The 15,863-nt window shown below is 49.0% G+C and overlaps 1 protein-coding gene across 12 annotated transcripts in view; it reads right to left on the minus strand.

The window, feature by feature from the left end:
• The window catches only part of ptk2aa (protein tyrosine kinase 2aa), a 65,676-nt gene that overhangs the window by 32,086 nt on the left and 17,727 nt on the right, over window positions 1-15,863 (minus strand). For all 12 annotated transcript variants that reach the window (XM_027030889.2, XM_027030884.2, XM_027030888.2 and 9 more), the window contains exons 2-3: window positions 12,907-12,933; window positions 1,921-2,147 (exon numbers count right to left, since the gene is read on the minus strand). In XM_027030889.2, the coding sequence (XP_026886690.2) occupies window positions 1,921-2,115 (195 nt within the window). In that variant the 5' untranslated portion in view covers window positions 2,116-2,147; window positions 12,907-12,933. The remainder of the gene's footprint in view (window positions 1-1,920; window positions 2,148-12,906; window positions 12,934-15,863) is intronic.

The raw sequence follows: 15,863 nt of genomic DNA on the forward strand, positions 1-15,863 counted from the left end.
TATGGAGATTCTCAATTGGGACCAAAAAAAAAAAAAAAAAAGCCTAATTGTCCGCAAACATTCCTGGAGCTGGGCTGCAAGACATTCAACCTGAATCAATGAAAAAAGCCAAACTGGGTCAAAACAACTGGACATCATTACACCGTTCTCAGCCATTACAATGATTTCTTCGATGCCTGACTGTTATTCACACCACTTAAAATTCACATATCCCTGAGTGAGTTTTCACAAGAAAAGGGAGAGGGTTTGACCTCTTAGTGCAGCGGAAACCCCATGACAAGCCCAACGAGACAGAAAGAGTTGAAAGGGTGAGGGGTGGGCTTATGTGGGCTAGCTGTCAACATCACACAGGGGACGCACACACACACCCATTCAGCACGTGCGTGTGTGTGTGTGAGAGAGAGAGAGAGAGAGAGAGAGAGAGAGAGAGAGAGAGAGAGAGAGAGAGAGAGAGAGAGAGAGAGAGAGAGAGAGAGAGAGAGAGAGAGAGAGAGACTAATTAAGTCACCATGCTGTGGACCTGTTTGCTCTGGAAACCTGCCAGGCCTCCACATAAGACCAACATCTCAACCAATCACCATACAGGGGTGGAGGTAACACAAGCAAAGCTTTGGGACTGCCAAGTCCTAGCAAGCAGGCTTCTCCCCTGTGTATCTAAGAAAATCCCCCTGGCCAAAAGGCACCACAAACTAACAATGAATAGAAGCTAGCAACTAGCGATTAGCTGTCATTTGCATACTGCTAACTGATTATCTACTTTCATTAATCATTCCAGACATTAGCATCAGGCTTAGCCTGCAGAAAAGGACCCAGAAGACAGTTAATTTGCTGGCAGACAGCAGTCCTGTGATAGGGAACTTAACCACCGGGAGCAAGGAAAGCCAACAGGTTGCATGCAGGCAGCGGAAGCCGCATCCCAGGGCTACAGCTGCACGGAACAGGCGTGCCGGAGATCAGAGGGCATGCGAACGGACATGCGAGAAGCCACCAGGGACCGGCTGAGGAAGAGGAACGAGACGTTAATCTGTTGGGGTCGGATGTGGGCTCAACAAGTGCTTTGGTGCTGCACTCGATCAATACGGCAATCTGCTCACAGGCAAAACTGGGTGGTGGTGGTGGTGGTGCTGGGGGGGGGGGGGAAATCAGCTCGCCTTCTCCGAGCCAGGAAACGAGCAGCTAATGAATTCGATACACTGCATTCCCCAGAATGGCGGAGGAGACCACGGCATTCTGAGAGAGTGACTCAGCAGAAAAGAACTAAAAAAAAACAAAAATCAAAAAACAGGTCAAGCCAGCAAAGCTGGACTGAGAGGTCACCTGCGCACTGTATATAACTCGCTGTAACACGTGCACATACAGCCCTACAACGACACCTCAGCAAAGTGCAGCTTGTTATAACGGATTACCGTTAATGCGGAATGCTCTAAGGAACACTGGTCCCAGCCTCCACGGAGAAAGCGACTCAGAGGTAAAGGTGACTGATGGTAAAATGTACAAAGCACCCAGTGTTCCGAGTCAGTTTATCGACTGCACTAAATAATTCAAGCGAACACAACGATGCAATTGACGGCCACCAGAAGCTCTTCGCCCTTCTGCGCCAGATGGATGCGGACAACAACTAGAGCGCATGCAGTGGTATTCACTCACTTCATTCAAGCATCATATATAGATGAGTCAGAAGCACAAGAAGATCGTTTTTAAATTCACAGAACGGAAATGTCTCTCTTGGAGTAGATGAGAGTGTGTGAGCACATGTGAATGTCTGAGTGTGTGCAAGTGCGAGCGAGCGTGCGCGAGTGTGTGTGTGTGTGCGCGCGCGTGAGAGTGTGCGCATGAGCGTGTGTGTGTGTGTGTGTGTGTGTATTGGGAGGGGTGTCGCTCAGCCCTTAAAGCCAGCGGATGTTCATTCTGCTCCCTTACCCGGACGTCGGTGGCGTCTCCGTGGCGGATATTGCTGGACCACGTGCTGTGCTCGCTGTCACTCTCAAAGTGGTGGAAGACCTTGAGCACGCGGTCCGGGGCCCCGGGGACCCGCTCCGGGCCAGCGCTGAGGCGCGACTTGGCCCCCCCGCCCAGGGCGTGGTTCAGGTTGGGGTCCAGGTACGCTGTAGCCATGCCTTTGCTGTGCGCTAGGTGTCGGTCATATTCTGCGCTCCGGAGATGAGACAAGGAGAGAAAAACCACGGTTAGCGCTCGGCTTTGTTACCACATATCTTCCTTTGGATGTTGTTTTCACTGTCGCTCACAGTTATAAAGCACTTAGAAAGAATGCAGCAATTCATGACATAGCAGCAATAATTACAAGGTCTTGCCTCATTATGGCCCATTTCACACTTCCATTTCAGTTTCTTTCTGGGTGTTTATTTATGTTACTAAAGAAATGTGTGTATACACACACACACACACACACACACACTAATCCGTGAGGTGTTAGGAGGGAAAATGGTCCATGTTTCTCTCCAAACACCTCACAGATGGATGACTACAGTAATAATCCAGCGATACAGTGGTTATAACACAAAGGTGTACATAAACTTCAGGAGAGTAAGACATGCACTGAAAAGGTCCTTAGCTGTGATGTTGCCAAACAGCACAATCTCTCACACAAGACTTTATCAATAGGGTTCCTCAAAAAAAAACAAGCATTGTGGTACAATACGCGTTCTACTGTAAAAACCCGAGGTTATATAGTATAATGTATCATCCAACTCAGATTGTGTTTTTCATTCATATTCCATTTGAGTCTATACTCCATTACTAAATGTGAGAGCTAAATAGAAATAAACAAAATCATCATCACAGTTTACATTCTAAGAGTGTTCTAGCAAATACTGCTTGCAGGCAAATCATCTTGGTTGAGATCATGCATAGTCCAACACTGTAAAGTTTTAAGGGCTTTGTCAAAGTCTGGCGACATCATGAGCACGGAACACAGAAAGCTCTGCTCATTTTCTCTGTGACTGAAAATCCCGAGATTATGCTCCCTCCCTCCACGGCCGTGTTTAATTCACAGCCAAAGCAGCGTTTTGCTCCCCAAGTGGCGGTTGTGGTGTTACATCGTGCAATCTCAGTAAAAACAATAAACCGCTTCATAGTGGCAAGTTAAAAACGGGCCGGAGAGAACCAACACTGGAGAACGTGTGTTCCAGAAGACGTCAAAGCTGCCTGGAATTGGTTACCATGGAGCGCAAACCAGTGTGGAAGCCCAGTGCTGAATGAACACCTAGGATGTTTATGCACGTCTAGCTTGGCACAAATGAACATCCCCAATTCATGAAACGCTCCAGGTGTAAGCACTGGGCTCTCTGCAGTGCACTGTGGACTCTACGGCCCGTGTCTAGTTAACAGCAGACGCGCTGGGCGTACAGCACCAGCCCATCCTGGCAGGCCAGCTCAAATGACCTGGCAGGAACAAGCTCCCCACCCGCACCGGCAGCAAGGGCCACCCCGAGGGCAACATTCCTGGCGGTCATCTGGGTCCCCAGACACCCTGTTTATCTTCCTGTGTTATTAAAGGATAGATCAGATGTGCTTCCTCTGGCAAGGAACATAAACATGTGCACACACACACACACACACACACACACACACACACACACACACACACACACACACACACTACTGCAGTAAGACATCCCAGGGGATCAGTAACTTCACTAATGCGAGGCACTGAACAGGCAGGGCGGTGTGCAGAGTCTGGCCTGATCAGCTAATTAGACTACTCAGTGCACTCTTTTCCACAGTCAGTGACAACAGTTTAAACCTTGCAAGCAAGTCAACCACTACTCATTATAATGATTACAACACACACGCACTGAGCCAACAGCACTCAGTTTCAGTCGAGGGGTAACATGGTATAGCAATGACAGTTTATCATTTTGCTAACTGTAATAACTGATACTTTGCATCTTTATACAAGGACTTGTCACTGAGGAAATGACCAAAAAACAAACAAACACGAGTGTATTGTAACTAACTCTGCTGTAATAACTGTTCAAAACAAAAATACAGTAAAATGCAAGAAACATTAGGACTCCCATCTGAGCACCAGAACACTTACACAAAATCAAAGCTTCAGGCTGTTATCAGCCCAGTTCCACTGTAGTTCACCACACCCAGCTCACAGTTCAGAAAAACTCATACATCAAATGTGTTCAACACACAAAACCTGCTTCACATTTAATTAAATCAGTCCTGTCAATTCTACTCCAAACCAGGCAAATACCCCACTGAACGTTAATCCGACTACTGTTAAATCAAACCTTAATCCGCCATACGTTAGTGCAATAACACCCACACGGACCCGGTGTAAGAGCAAACGGTCATTCATTAAAGAACTACCTCCATGCATAAAGGGCCAGCAGAAACACAGCACCGAAGCCTGGCGCGGAGACAGACCCCCATAGCCGTCCGCGAGCATGAAAGAGGAGATGGCGCGGAAAAAAAAAAAAAAAAAAAGTCTTACCCGCGCACGCGCCTGGAGCCAGCCACACACACACACAAACTGAGCCCGCGCCAGTCCTCGCGGGGCTTTTCCGCTGTGCTCCACAAACACACGCGCCAGCACGCACATGCCACGCCGAGCGTCTCTCCGTCCGTCAGAAACCGGTTATCGGTCCGCCCGAGTGAGTCACGAGCGAGGCTAAAGAGCGCTCATCCTCGTCTCGCCGGGCCCGGGCCCCCGCGTCGTGTCTGGACACGGCACCACCTTCGCTCCAGGTGGGTGGAGGCAGGACTGAAGACAGCAGACAGCCTGGACTATTACCACCGACACTCAATTACGAGGCAAACGCGTCAAGCCCTTGCGCTGCTGTGAAGGAATTTAAAACTAGTTAGCCCGTTTAGTGGAGAGGGACGCGCCTCTGAAAAACAAATTAATTATTCTTCCTAACGAGTCTCACTGAAAAAAAGCAAAAGAGAAATGTAATACTGGCTTTCTCTCAACATACGCAAGATGCGACATTCAACATCATGGGTACGCAGAAACTTAAACCTACTGATAGAATCACCATAATAACAACAACAACAACAACAATTATGATAATATTGCACATGCCTGAAGAAATAACTGGAATGTAACTGACGCCAAGGCTAATCCACTGAGAGACACACACACACACACAAACGCACATGATCCTGTCTTCTCCCTAGCTAGAGCTCCTGTGCCAAACGGAATGATCGACATCTTCAACTTTAATTTTATTTTAAACAAACTCGGTTCATTGTACAGTAAAATTCGCATAAAACACACGGTGCGTTTAATCTGAAGTCCTACTTGCCAAGAAGCTCGTTTGGAGAGCTTCTCTCCCTACGCTCACAGAACCTGTGTTATGAAAAGCAATCAAAACAGCCCGAACCTCAGACAAAAGAGTTATTAATATCCCAGACACGCTGACAGTGTGAGACAGGAAACCCGAACAATAAGGCCTGCGGGCGCGCGCCAACATCAGAACAGCGCGAGACCGACCGGGAAAGCGAGCGCAAAGGCGTTGTGATGGGCTCCGTGGCCGGTGGGTCCACGCATCCCCGCGCTCGGGAGTGGACGGGCGTGAGTGATCGTGCGGCTATTCTGGTGTCCTGCTGCAGGCAGAGAACCTCCCACACGGTCGGCCTCGACAGGAAAGCTGATGAGCTGATTTAACCGAAACCAACACGCCCCAGGCTCAAGACTTAGACGTGCCGTTATCAAACTCCGCCAATTACATGTAAAGCCTAAAGACTCAAACAACAACAACAACAACAACAAAAATAAATTAAAATGCCGATGACCTGATCTTGTAATGTGATTAAAAAACGAGTTTGATAGTCTTGCGTATCAAACGCACCGAATTAAAAATGGTTAAGGTCACGAGAGGAACATAGCCATCTATCTGACGTTTGCAGAAACACAAAACGTTCTTCTCGGAACAATGCGCTGACATCCTGCCAAACAGAATGATCTTCCCCCCTCAAGAGGAGACTTGTAGGGAGCCCAGAAGTTCCAGAAAATCTGGCCTCCGTACAACCCGTGGGTGGAGTTCCAGACTTGTAAAAGACATGCGGAGAGGAGAGCTACCCATAAGGCACTGGGGAGGGACAGGAGACTAATGCTCTCCAGGGGAGTGGACAAAAGAGCCTGCTGTGCCCCAAGACACCCATGCTGATGTCCTGTCAGGCATCAACTCTGCTTGCTCGGGCCTTTGGTTATGAGCCGTTGTTATTAACTGCACCTGTAAAAGCTGCTCCCATCACTGCCTTAATCTCAAGTGTTACAAGAGACACGATGGCACTGTTCTCAGATCTGTAAAAGGGTAAGGGCCACTAAACCACCACTACAGCCTCAGCAGGTGAAATCTTGGCCTGCTTATGAGGAATGGATTTTGTCAGTACAAATGACCGTTAACAGTCTTAGTCATATGTATGACAGAGACCGGTTGGCTCGTTTTTGTTTGCAAAACCCGACCAGTACTCTGGGTGCTCATCAAAGATAAATTCATACCCAATCTTGCACCCTCTTTCAGCTGAGATATAGTGTATTCTCACCTGATCTGAGTTCAACCAAACATCAAACTTTCAAAATGTATTTAAATCAGGAAGGCCTTTGCATAAAAAAGAAGGCAAGCTAGCCTGGCCAACACACACACACACACACACACACACACACACACACACACACACACACACACACACACACACACACACACACACACACACACACACACACACACACACACACACACACACACACACACACACAAAAACCATCCAAGCCTTGCTTCGGGTGTCCAGAAACATCAGAGCCATGCTTATGCATTTGCGCATCAGCCAAACAAAGACACACCCATTTCAGATTCTAACTTAAAACGAGGCCGAGCCCACCAGCAACCTCAGCTCATCTCCAGTCCCATCAGGCCCCGCAGGCTGTCTTATCTCAACAGGAATGAGGGCGGGGTCTGCCCAGTGCTCCCCATGGACCACCCCCGCCCCCTACCAGGAACTTTAAACATGTCCCGTACCTTCAAACATTTAAGAAGGTTTCAGTAGAAACTCTTCTGAAATATTCCTGAAATGGAAGATTCTTTCTCCCAGGCACTACGGATGATGATGTAGGTACCATCAGATCAAGGTGAGGACAAGAATCAAACAAATGGACTGTTCAAATGCACAATGAACAACACCTTTATAGTAAAGCTTGATGAATAGGGTGACAATAGCAGAAATGAATAAAAGCTTGCAGAGGACGTTACTTCTCTTTGGCCAGGGCGACTCTTCTGGTCACTCTCTCTTTGATGTTAGGCTAAGGCACTTCAGTTTTGGCAAAGAAAAATGGTGAGTTATGTGAAAGGCACTGTTAGAGGGGAGATTACCCTCAACTCTCCAAAGACAGATTACTGCAGTCACGTCTTCAGATCCGCTGGCATTAGACTAAATCATAGCATAGGTTCTTTCTTCAAATAATCATTGGCTTTCCAAATCAAAAGAACACAAAACTGCTGTACGAAAAAACAAAAGGCATAATGCTATTTTTATGTAGCTATGACTGCGCCCAATATTAATCAGTCGGAGACCCTGGTCAAGTTACTGGCAGGTAGCCAGAGCTAATATGCCTCATGCTTTACAGGCCTGTCAGTCAGGATCCTAGCCCCGCCTTCACAGACTCAGGCTTAGAGCCAGAGCGTCAGTGGGTGTGCATGCGCACGGCCAGAGCTTCAGGGGACATTCCCAGTGTTGTCGTACAATCACACCACTGTATTTTCAAGACTTCATGCCAAGCCACCTAATCTGTCTCTTGGCACATAAGACAGACATGCCCAACGTGAGAAGAAAGACATGTGTTCCAGCCATGTTCTTAAAGCACTGAGTTAACGCAGAATGAAGGGCTATGATGCATATTACAGCAGCTACAGGGGAGTCAGACAGATTGCATCAATCAATACCAATTAGGCTACACACCATATCCTCATTGTTTGGGTTTGTATCTCTGTGACTCACACACACACAGACACTCTCTCTTTCGGACTCTTACCAAAGACTTTGTACAGGCAAGCACATTTTCAATGACTAAGACACTTGAAACGGAGGCAGAATGAGCTGTCGAGATTGATGGGCGCTGAGCCATGTGCACGGAGCAGCTGCTTGACTATAGCCCGCACGCCCACGACTGCATCGGCCCGCAGGCAGACGCGCGTGCACACACCAACATTTTCCTGTGCCCTGCGTTGCCTTTCGGTGTGAATGATCTATGACAATGACTAACCCCCCCCCAAGTGAATGCAGAGCCAAGAAGGTACGTCTGTCTTTAATTCATCCTGTTATTGAGCGTGTGGAACAACAAACAAACACTCACGAGAACCGCCGAGGACGAAAAACTGCAGGCTAAAGAAAATCCAACAAAAGATGCAGCACCATGCCAAGGGCCCTGCGCTGGACGGCGGGTGTTCAGATGCAGGAAGCCTGGCTGCCCAAAGCCCTGCACTAAGGACAGAACGTCACCAGGCCTGACCGCCACGTTTCAGGACATTGGCAACGCAAATCATTCAGCTAAGCCAAACCGCACCACTCCACAGAACGGATCAAACATCTCGATTCCAGCACACTGCGTTTCCCAAATATCGTATGACTAATAGCACAAGCAGAACTACAGCCCGAGGTAGAAAGAAGTGGCAAAAGATGAGGAAAAAAAAAGAGAGAAAATGAACGGGGAGGTGCAGAGATGAGGGACAGAGGAAATATTTTCGGAGAGGCGGTCGATGAGTACCTCTGGCCCAACACACAGTGAAAGGACCACAGCCGCTCCTCTCTGTGCGCCTCCCAGAGGCTGCCGTGGAGGCCCGCCAGCAGCCTCTGCTCCAGGGAGCCCGAGTGGGAGCCATGGCCCGGCCCACCTGGGCCTTAGCACCACCCAGCTGGAGGGCGGGCCACTCACACCGCTACCGCTGGCGGATTCCGTGCCCGGGCTCTCATCGAGGGATCTGGAGAGGAGGTCTCGGGGGTGCTCCTGTCCGGTCCGGGCAGGTCCAGGCTGGTCTCTGGAGGTCTGGATACCGGTGTTAGGGCTCCCTGATGAGAACTGGTCACAGTCCAGGAACAATGCTGGACCAGCCTGCAGTGCCTGGCATCCAGAACTGCTGAGAAGTGGCCTCTCAGTAAGGGCAAGTGGCCAGAGTCCTTGCTCTGTGTGTGTGGCTGTCTGTCTAAAAGATGGATTAGTGAGAGAAGTAGAGACAAGGGTGGAGGTATTAAAGGATGGAAAAGCAAAACGATGTGGAGAGAGCGAGAGGAGTGAGTGAGACACACGAGAAAGAGAGAAAGAAACGGAGATGGAGAAAGAGACTTGACGCCTGTCTTCTACTGCTTCCCTATGGCAACTGCCAGATAAAGGGGAGGACCAAGAGGAGGGGCCAGGGCAGTTCAGCCGAGTCACATTAATATGCAAATAGCCCCTCTCCCCATTCAGGCCAACCGCTGCTGTTTACACAAGCAAACCAGGCCGCAAATCAGGCCTGACCCTGCTCGTGGCCCGAGAAGCAACCCTCTGACCCCTCCACCGCTGGCTCTGTGAGGCTCTACCATCTCCTCAGGCCCAGTGAAAATGTCAGGCAGACTCAAGCTACGATCCAGGCCACATCTGTCCATCACTGCTGCAGGGTTGCTCCAGTGTTCTACCTCACTGCATGTCGTACAGTAATTAACACGTTACTGACCCACCATAACTCAACCTCATGCATGCTGAACAGGACAGAATCTAAAATGTATGTACCGGGCACATAAGCATTACAAAGCATTTACAAAGCAAGACTCCAGTCCATAAATAAACGTACAAAAGGAGAGTGTGGCATGTGTACGTCTATTCTACCCTGGAGAAGAGAAGTGGGGGGTGGGGTGGAACCCAGTACCAAACCGATCCCTGAGCTGATCACCGGGGGGGGGGGGGGGGGGGGGGGGGGGGGGGTAATCTTCCTGCACACCACATCTATTCAGGACACACACAGTGGCCACAAGCAGCTGTTTGAAGGCCACGTTCCCGCTAGCAAGAGACGGCATAACCCAGCTATGCAGAGGCCAAGGCAGCATCTCAGACGGATCTCTCTGCAGCATGACAGGATACCACACCAACGGTTTAGTCCAAAATTCACTTTTTGGACATTTTATTAACACACCTTAAGGGGGCTATCTAACCTAGCACTTTTCATTTTTCGTCAATCCACCTTATTCTTTTCTTTTTAACAGTTTCTAGCCACTTTGGAGTTTTTCTAAAGGAGCATCCCAGTTAAAAGACTTCCGGAAGAGACCCGGAGCCCACGTGCACAGTGACGGTCCTGGTGAAGACAGCAGTGGCGGTGGGAGGACAGAGATGAGGAAGAGGAGGAGGAAGAGGATGGGCCTTCTCCACAACAGCCATTCACACTGACAGTGGGGTACGGATCTCCCGACACAAAGGCCAAGACAAAGGCAGAAAAGGAGGTGTGTGATCCCCACACCAGCCCTCTTGCATCCGGCCCCCTGTCCACCCCCTCAAACTCTCACGTGCGTGCACGCACACACACACACACACACACACACACACACACAAAAAGGGCTTTCAGCAGCCTGCCGTTTCTGCCAGCTGACTGCCGGGGCCGCCGCTCCCCGCGTATGGTGGCATGATTTACCGGCGTGCGAAGTCAACAGATAAACACACGGAACACCCACGGCTGAGGGTCCCCTGTAAAAATAAACAAAGAAAAGGGCCCCGGGTGCCCTCCGCTGGGAGAGGAAACCCCGGGGCGGACCGTGCCCGTCAGCTGCCAAAGAAAAAGACATGTCTAGGAAAACAAAGCGCATAAGGTGGCGGAGCGCTGCCATGCACAACAGGCAACAAGAAGTGAATCTGAAGGAAGAGCCGAGTGTGAATAGAGGACGTCAGCGGTTGCTGAGAGTTGGTGCCTGGGCCCTCCCACTGCAGGGCCGACCAAGGCCTTCTGGCTTGAGAGCAGGAGGTCGCGGCAGCAGTGACTGAGCGCGGGCAGGTGATGACAGCCCCCCCCCCCCCCCCCCTTTCCTCTCCCTCAATCCTTACTCCTCCTCAATCACCCTTTAGCGAATCAGGAGGGAGATCGGGCGTGAGGAAGAGGAAGGACTGGGTCCAAAGAAAGGGGTTCACGATCTAGCTATCCCCGATTTAATATCTAGTTTACATTAAGCTACGCTACCTCTCTTGAAATCTTAAATGAACACCCCCTACAGTAATGATCACAGTGCATCAGGGCGCAACTAACATGCGCGCAGTCACGCAGAGCACAAGCAGCACAGCCTGATGCATGCGCAGACGCCCAAAGTCCGTGAACCTTTCGGGCGACAGAGTCCTGTGCATCTCGGAGGGTGTACCGCATCGTCAATAACGATCGCGCGATGTGGCGACGAGCTTTGGGTTTTCTAAATGAGTAAACGGCCAAGAACGCGCAAGACCCATCGCGTCGCGCGAGCTGTGAACGCTAATTGCTCAGTCACATACAGACTCCAAGCGCCTCGTTAAACGCGACAATGCAGCCTAATTAGCGAAGGCTAGCAGCTTTACCGCAAGAGTAATAACACTTCATTACGCTTCAGAGGCATCACGACGGAGAAACCGCTGAAGCAGTGAGCGCATTGCTAACACTTTGTTCTTCGCAAAACGAATCACAACAGCATAGGCAAATGCACACAAAAAGCAAACGACTAATAAGTGGCTAGATGTTAGTGCACATGCCGGTCGATTAAACTGCGTCAGTTTAAACCGGTCGCGAATTAATATATATACGGTGATGTTTCCCGCTGCTTTTCTGACTCGCTCAGGCCATTCCAGAAAGTGACATCACCGTGTATCCCAGAAGCATAACGGTAACGACAGTTGCCCTGGAAATGATGACATGGCAATTAACTGGGCGCTTCCTACACATGATCACGGTTCACCTCGGTCAGTATGCTGACCGACATCGCCCCGTGCTTGCTTCTTGGACTCGTCCAACAGCTCGAGCGGAGGCCCTGACCCAGCAGACGTGGAAAATGTCAGGCACACACTACGGGCACACACAGGCTGCCAAACGCATTCACTCCTCATGTTACAGTGCTGAAAGCGCTATGCGTGGACGCACTTCCTCCGAACAGACTGGCTCCACCTGTCTTAGAGCCAAATATAGACAAGCACGCTTATGTTTACAGTTCATTTCATCGGCGTAACTTGGATACAGAGAGACACTGCTGCGTACGTCCCTTCCCTGCTGCACTCTCCTTACACCCTGCTGCTGCCACGCTCGACTTGTGGTGCAGTTGCAGTGAAGAAGCTTCCCGTTCGCCCCTCCCCCACTCGCCTCACGCCGGACCCTACACGACAGATTGCATAATAAATCAGGCAAGGAGGGAAAAGTGGTTCAGACAGACCTTCTATCTAACGACCCCGTGTCCATCCAAACGAACAATCCGCTATGCATTTTTAATGGCATTTTCATGTGCTGTGACAATGACGTGTGCACCAGTGGAACAATGCTGCCCCCCCCCATGAAGAGATATTCAAATACCGGACCCCTCCACCCGAGCACCACTGAGCCAACACCCTTCTCACGTCCAGGCCCACACAGGGATCCCCTCATCTCATGCTGGATCTGACTGCAAAGCAGAGCTGGCAACTTCAGCAAAAACCAACTTCCACAATAAGGTTTTTGGGCCAGAACGATGATTGCACTGAGAGATTGAAAACGGCGTGTTGTTTATACAAACGTACATTATCCACCAACACATCATGACTTTATTAAATGAAATTAAAGCTGATTATTAAGTGATTTTTGATCGATCATCTATTTCATCACCCAGAGTCATTGCAAAAGGCCAATAGTCTCAGGACGCATGGCCCTTTCATAAGACTGTTCGCCATAAGACCTGTGGAGGAGTTTTTAATAGAAAGCCACTCACCTGTGTAATAGGAAATCCTTGAAATATCTGTGAAAAGCATGGGAGAGAGAGAGAAAGAGAGAGAGGTCAGTTTGGGCATCATTTTAGCACATTTGCCCAAGCACACTGGGCAGCATGTGGCTTTGTGGGTCAGCCACAATCCTAGAGGGACGGCTGGCAGCCAGGCTGGCTCAGAGACACAGCGCCCCCTGCCTGTGGTAGGACATATCTGGGACAACTCCTTCCTTCCTCATTAATCACTGCATTACGAAGGCTAAACACGACGATATAACATACCACATGCACACTAGATAATGGAAACAGCTTATCATCAACAGCATATAAATAAAGTAAAGTAATCCCTGATTCTGATGTTCTAAATCAAAGCAGCCATTTAAATAATTGTCCATGTGAGGATAGTTTGGGAATACAACTGGGGTGCGGTGGGGGTGGGGGGGGGTGCTCTACTCCCCGACGAGGAGCTCTGTAGCTAGGAAGAGGCTTGTGCACAGGAAGTGGGGTTACACAGAAAAGACACGGCGGTAGCCAACGTTGGTCGCACTCCCCACCTTGTGAGCGATAAGCCACAGAGTAACAGCGCTTCCCTCCACGATTGTGTGTGTCTGTGTGTCTGCGGGGGGGGGGGGGGGGGGGGGGGTGAGCGAGCTGGAGAGACAAAGAATGCGCGGATACATAACCAAAAGAGTGTGTGTGAGGAAGTCCATATTACATCCAGATGACTGGTGTCAAACCACAAATAATCTTCTCAGTGTACTCAAGCTCAGCCCTTATATTAACTGGCTTCACGCCAAGTCACATACAGACTTGAAATCATGTATAACACAGCCCAGATTTATTCTTTACCACTTGAATTCTTGACTTTTATTAATGATTAACAATAAAGGTACATCAGATTCTCCTCCGATCACAATCAAGGTAGAATATTTTTATGCACGGGGTAAAAAAAAAAAAAAAAAAAAAAAAAAAAAAGATTTTTCTCCTTCCATTGTGTTGAGCTTTGTTTATCCATAGCAGTTAGTAGCAATTTACTGTTGAGAAGCTTAAACAAATGCAGTGTCACTGGGGTATGATTCACAAAGCCAGAACCCTCAAACCACCTCAACAAAACAGCATGCGCCCTTTCAATACAAATTGCAAAGAAGTGACAGGCACTTAGGGGCATGATGATCTCAATGCACTGACTGATCACAATTTTTCAATAAGAACACAGTGTACAATATTAACTATGAGACTGTTAGGTGACCTAGTACATCATGTCTTTGTGTGCATTGTGAAATGCCACCAGGAATAGCAAACACACTAACAAATTGTGGGGGGGCAGTTGTATGTGGATACATTTCAGTATTTTAATGATAAATAATTTGTGTATACTGAACTACTGTTAAACATGGATGGAAATATTTAAATGTTACAGTTTCACCACCATCACAGGCCTGCTTGCCCCCCTGGTCTGCTGATGGGTTGCTTCTATCTGCTGCCATTTGGGTTTTTCTCAGATTAATAACACTGCTCCTCTAAGGTCTTCAAAACAGGCCACTTTGTGAGAGGTTCCTCGGGCCAGACAGAGGAGCCACAGAGCCTGCACCTTCTGCCCCACCGAAAGATCGTCTATGAGCTTGTCGGTAGTACATAGGAAGGAAAACCGACCCTGCGCCACTGCAGTGCCGTGGAAGAGTGTCCATTACACGAGTGAGGTTAGGACCGCGTGTTCACACAGCTGCCTTACCCTCAGCTCCTAAAACCTGCTCGCCATCAGACTGCCATTAAAACATGACTGATGTGGTGAGTGCCATTAACCCACCTCAATCATTTATTGACTGCACTGCGTCACACACGTCTTTATGAGAGGTCTCATATGGTATCCTAACGGAGCGCAGTCTACAAGTCTAAAGCTCAAAACCAGAAACATTTTTAAGTACTATTTTCTTGGGGGGGGGGGGGGGGGTTGTTGAGCTGTTAACCTGGTTTCATGGTAGTTTCGATGTGTATAGACAGATATTGATCGGTTTACATTTATCTTTAAAATACACTGAATGGACTTGCGACGAGTAGCCAACCTTAAGAAAATCTTTATCACGTTACACAGGTAGTGTTTGCCTTGTCATTCATCTGTAGTGCCCTATGTGACCCTATTATATGCACACCTAATAAATCAATACTTTCCGCCAGTTGATCGAATCTACATGTGAATGGCATGTGCACTGGCCGCCTGTTCGGAGCTTAGAGGATTAGCCTGCTGAGCGTGCTCCGGGTGTCCCCAGCCACTGGCATGGTCATCTTTAATAGACTCCTGTTCCCTCTTAGCATATGGTCCTCTCTCACTGTGGAAACGATGCAGCTACAATCAGCAGACCTCACTGCAAAGGAACCCTGGCCCCGGCCGCCCTGACCCCGGCTGGCCCATATGCCGCCATGGCGACCCAGGATCGGCTCCACTCATAGGCCAGCCCTTCGCCTGACCCCACCCCAACTCAACCCCTCCCACAAGTCTGTGGGGCTGGCTGAGACCCAAACACCTGCTTCACAAGCTGTTGGCAAGAGACCTCGGCTTTCTCTTCTTATGGCACCCACCCACCCACCCACACATGCAAACACACACCCCTCCATCTGCATCTATTTCACTCCCTCTCCCCTTTCCGTCTCTGTTGGGCAGGATTAGTTTTACATAGGCAGGTGGGTAATGTAATTATTACCAGTCTTCTACAGTGGTTTTAGTCCTGTCTGAATCCCCCATGACTGTGCTTCTGTGCCACTGAAGACTGTGGTGCCTTTTACCTCCTATAAAAGGACCAATAGGAATAACCCCAGTACTTTTGTCTAAATTCAAGTTTTGGTTCATATCAGCCCTAGAGAACTTGTATTTAATATATGTTATGCAGCAATTCTTTTCTGTTGATGTGACCACTGAAAATTATGTATTATACATTGATATTCGGTGAGACACCAAACATAATATT

The sequence above is a fragment of the Electrophorus electricus genome, chromosome 4, assembly GCF_013358815.1.
Source record: "Electrophorus electricus isolate fEleEle1 chromosome 4, fEleEle1.pri, whole genome shotgun sequence".
In the NCBI taxonomy this organism is placed as follows: domain Eukaryota; kingdom Metazoa; phylum Chordata; class Actinopteri; order Gymnotiformes; family Gymnotidae; genus Electrophorus; species Electrophorus electricus.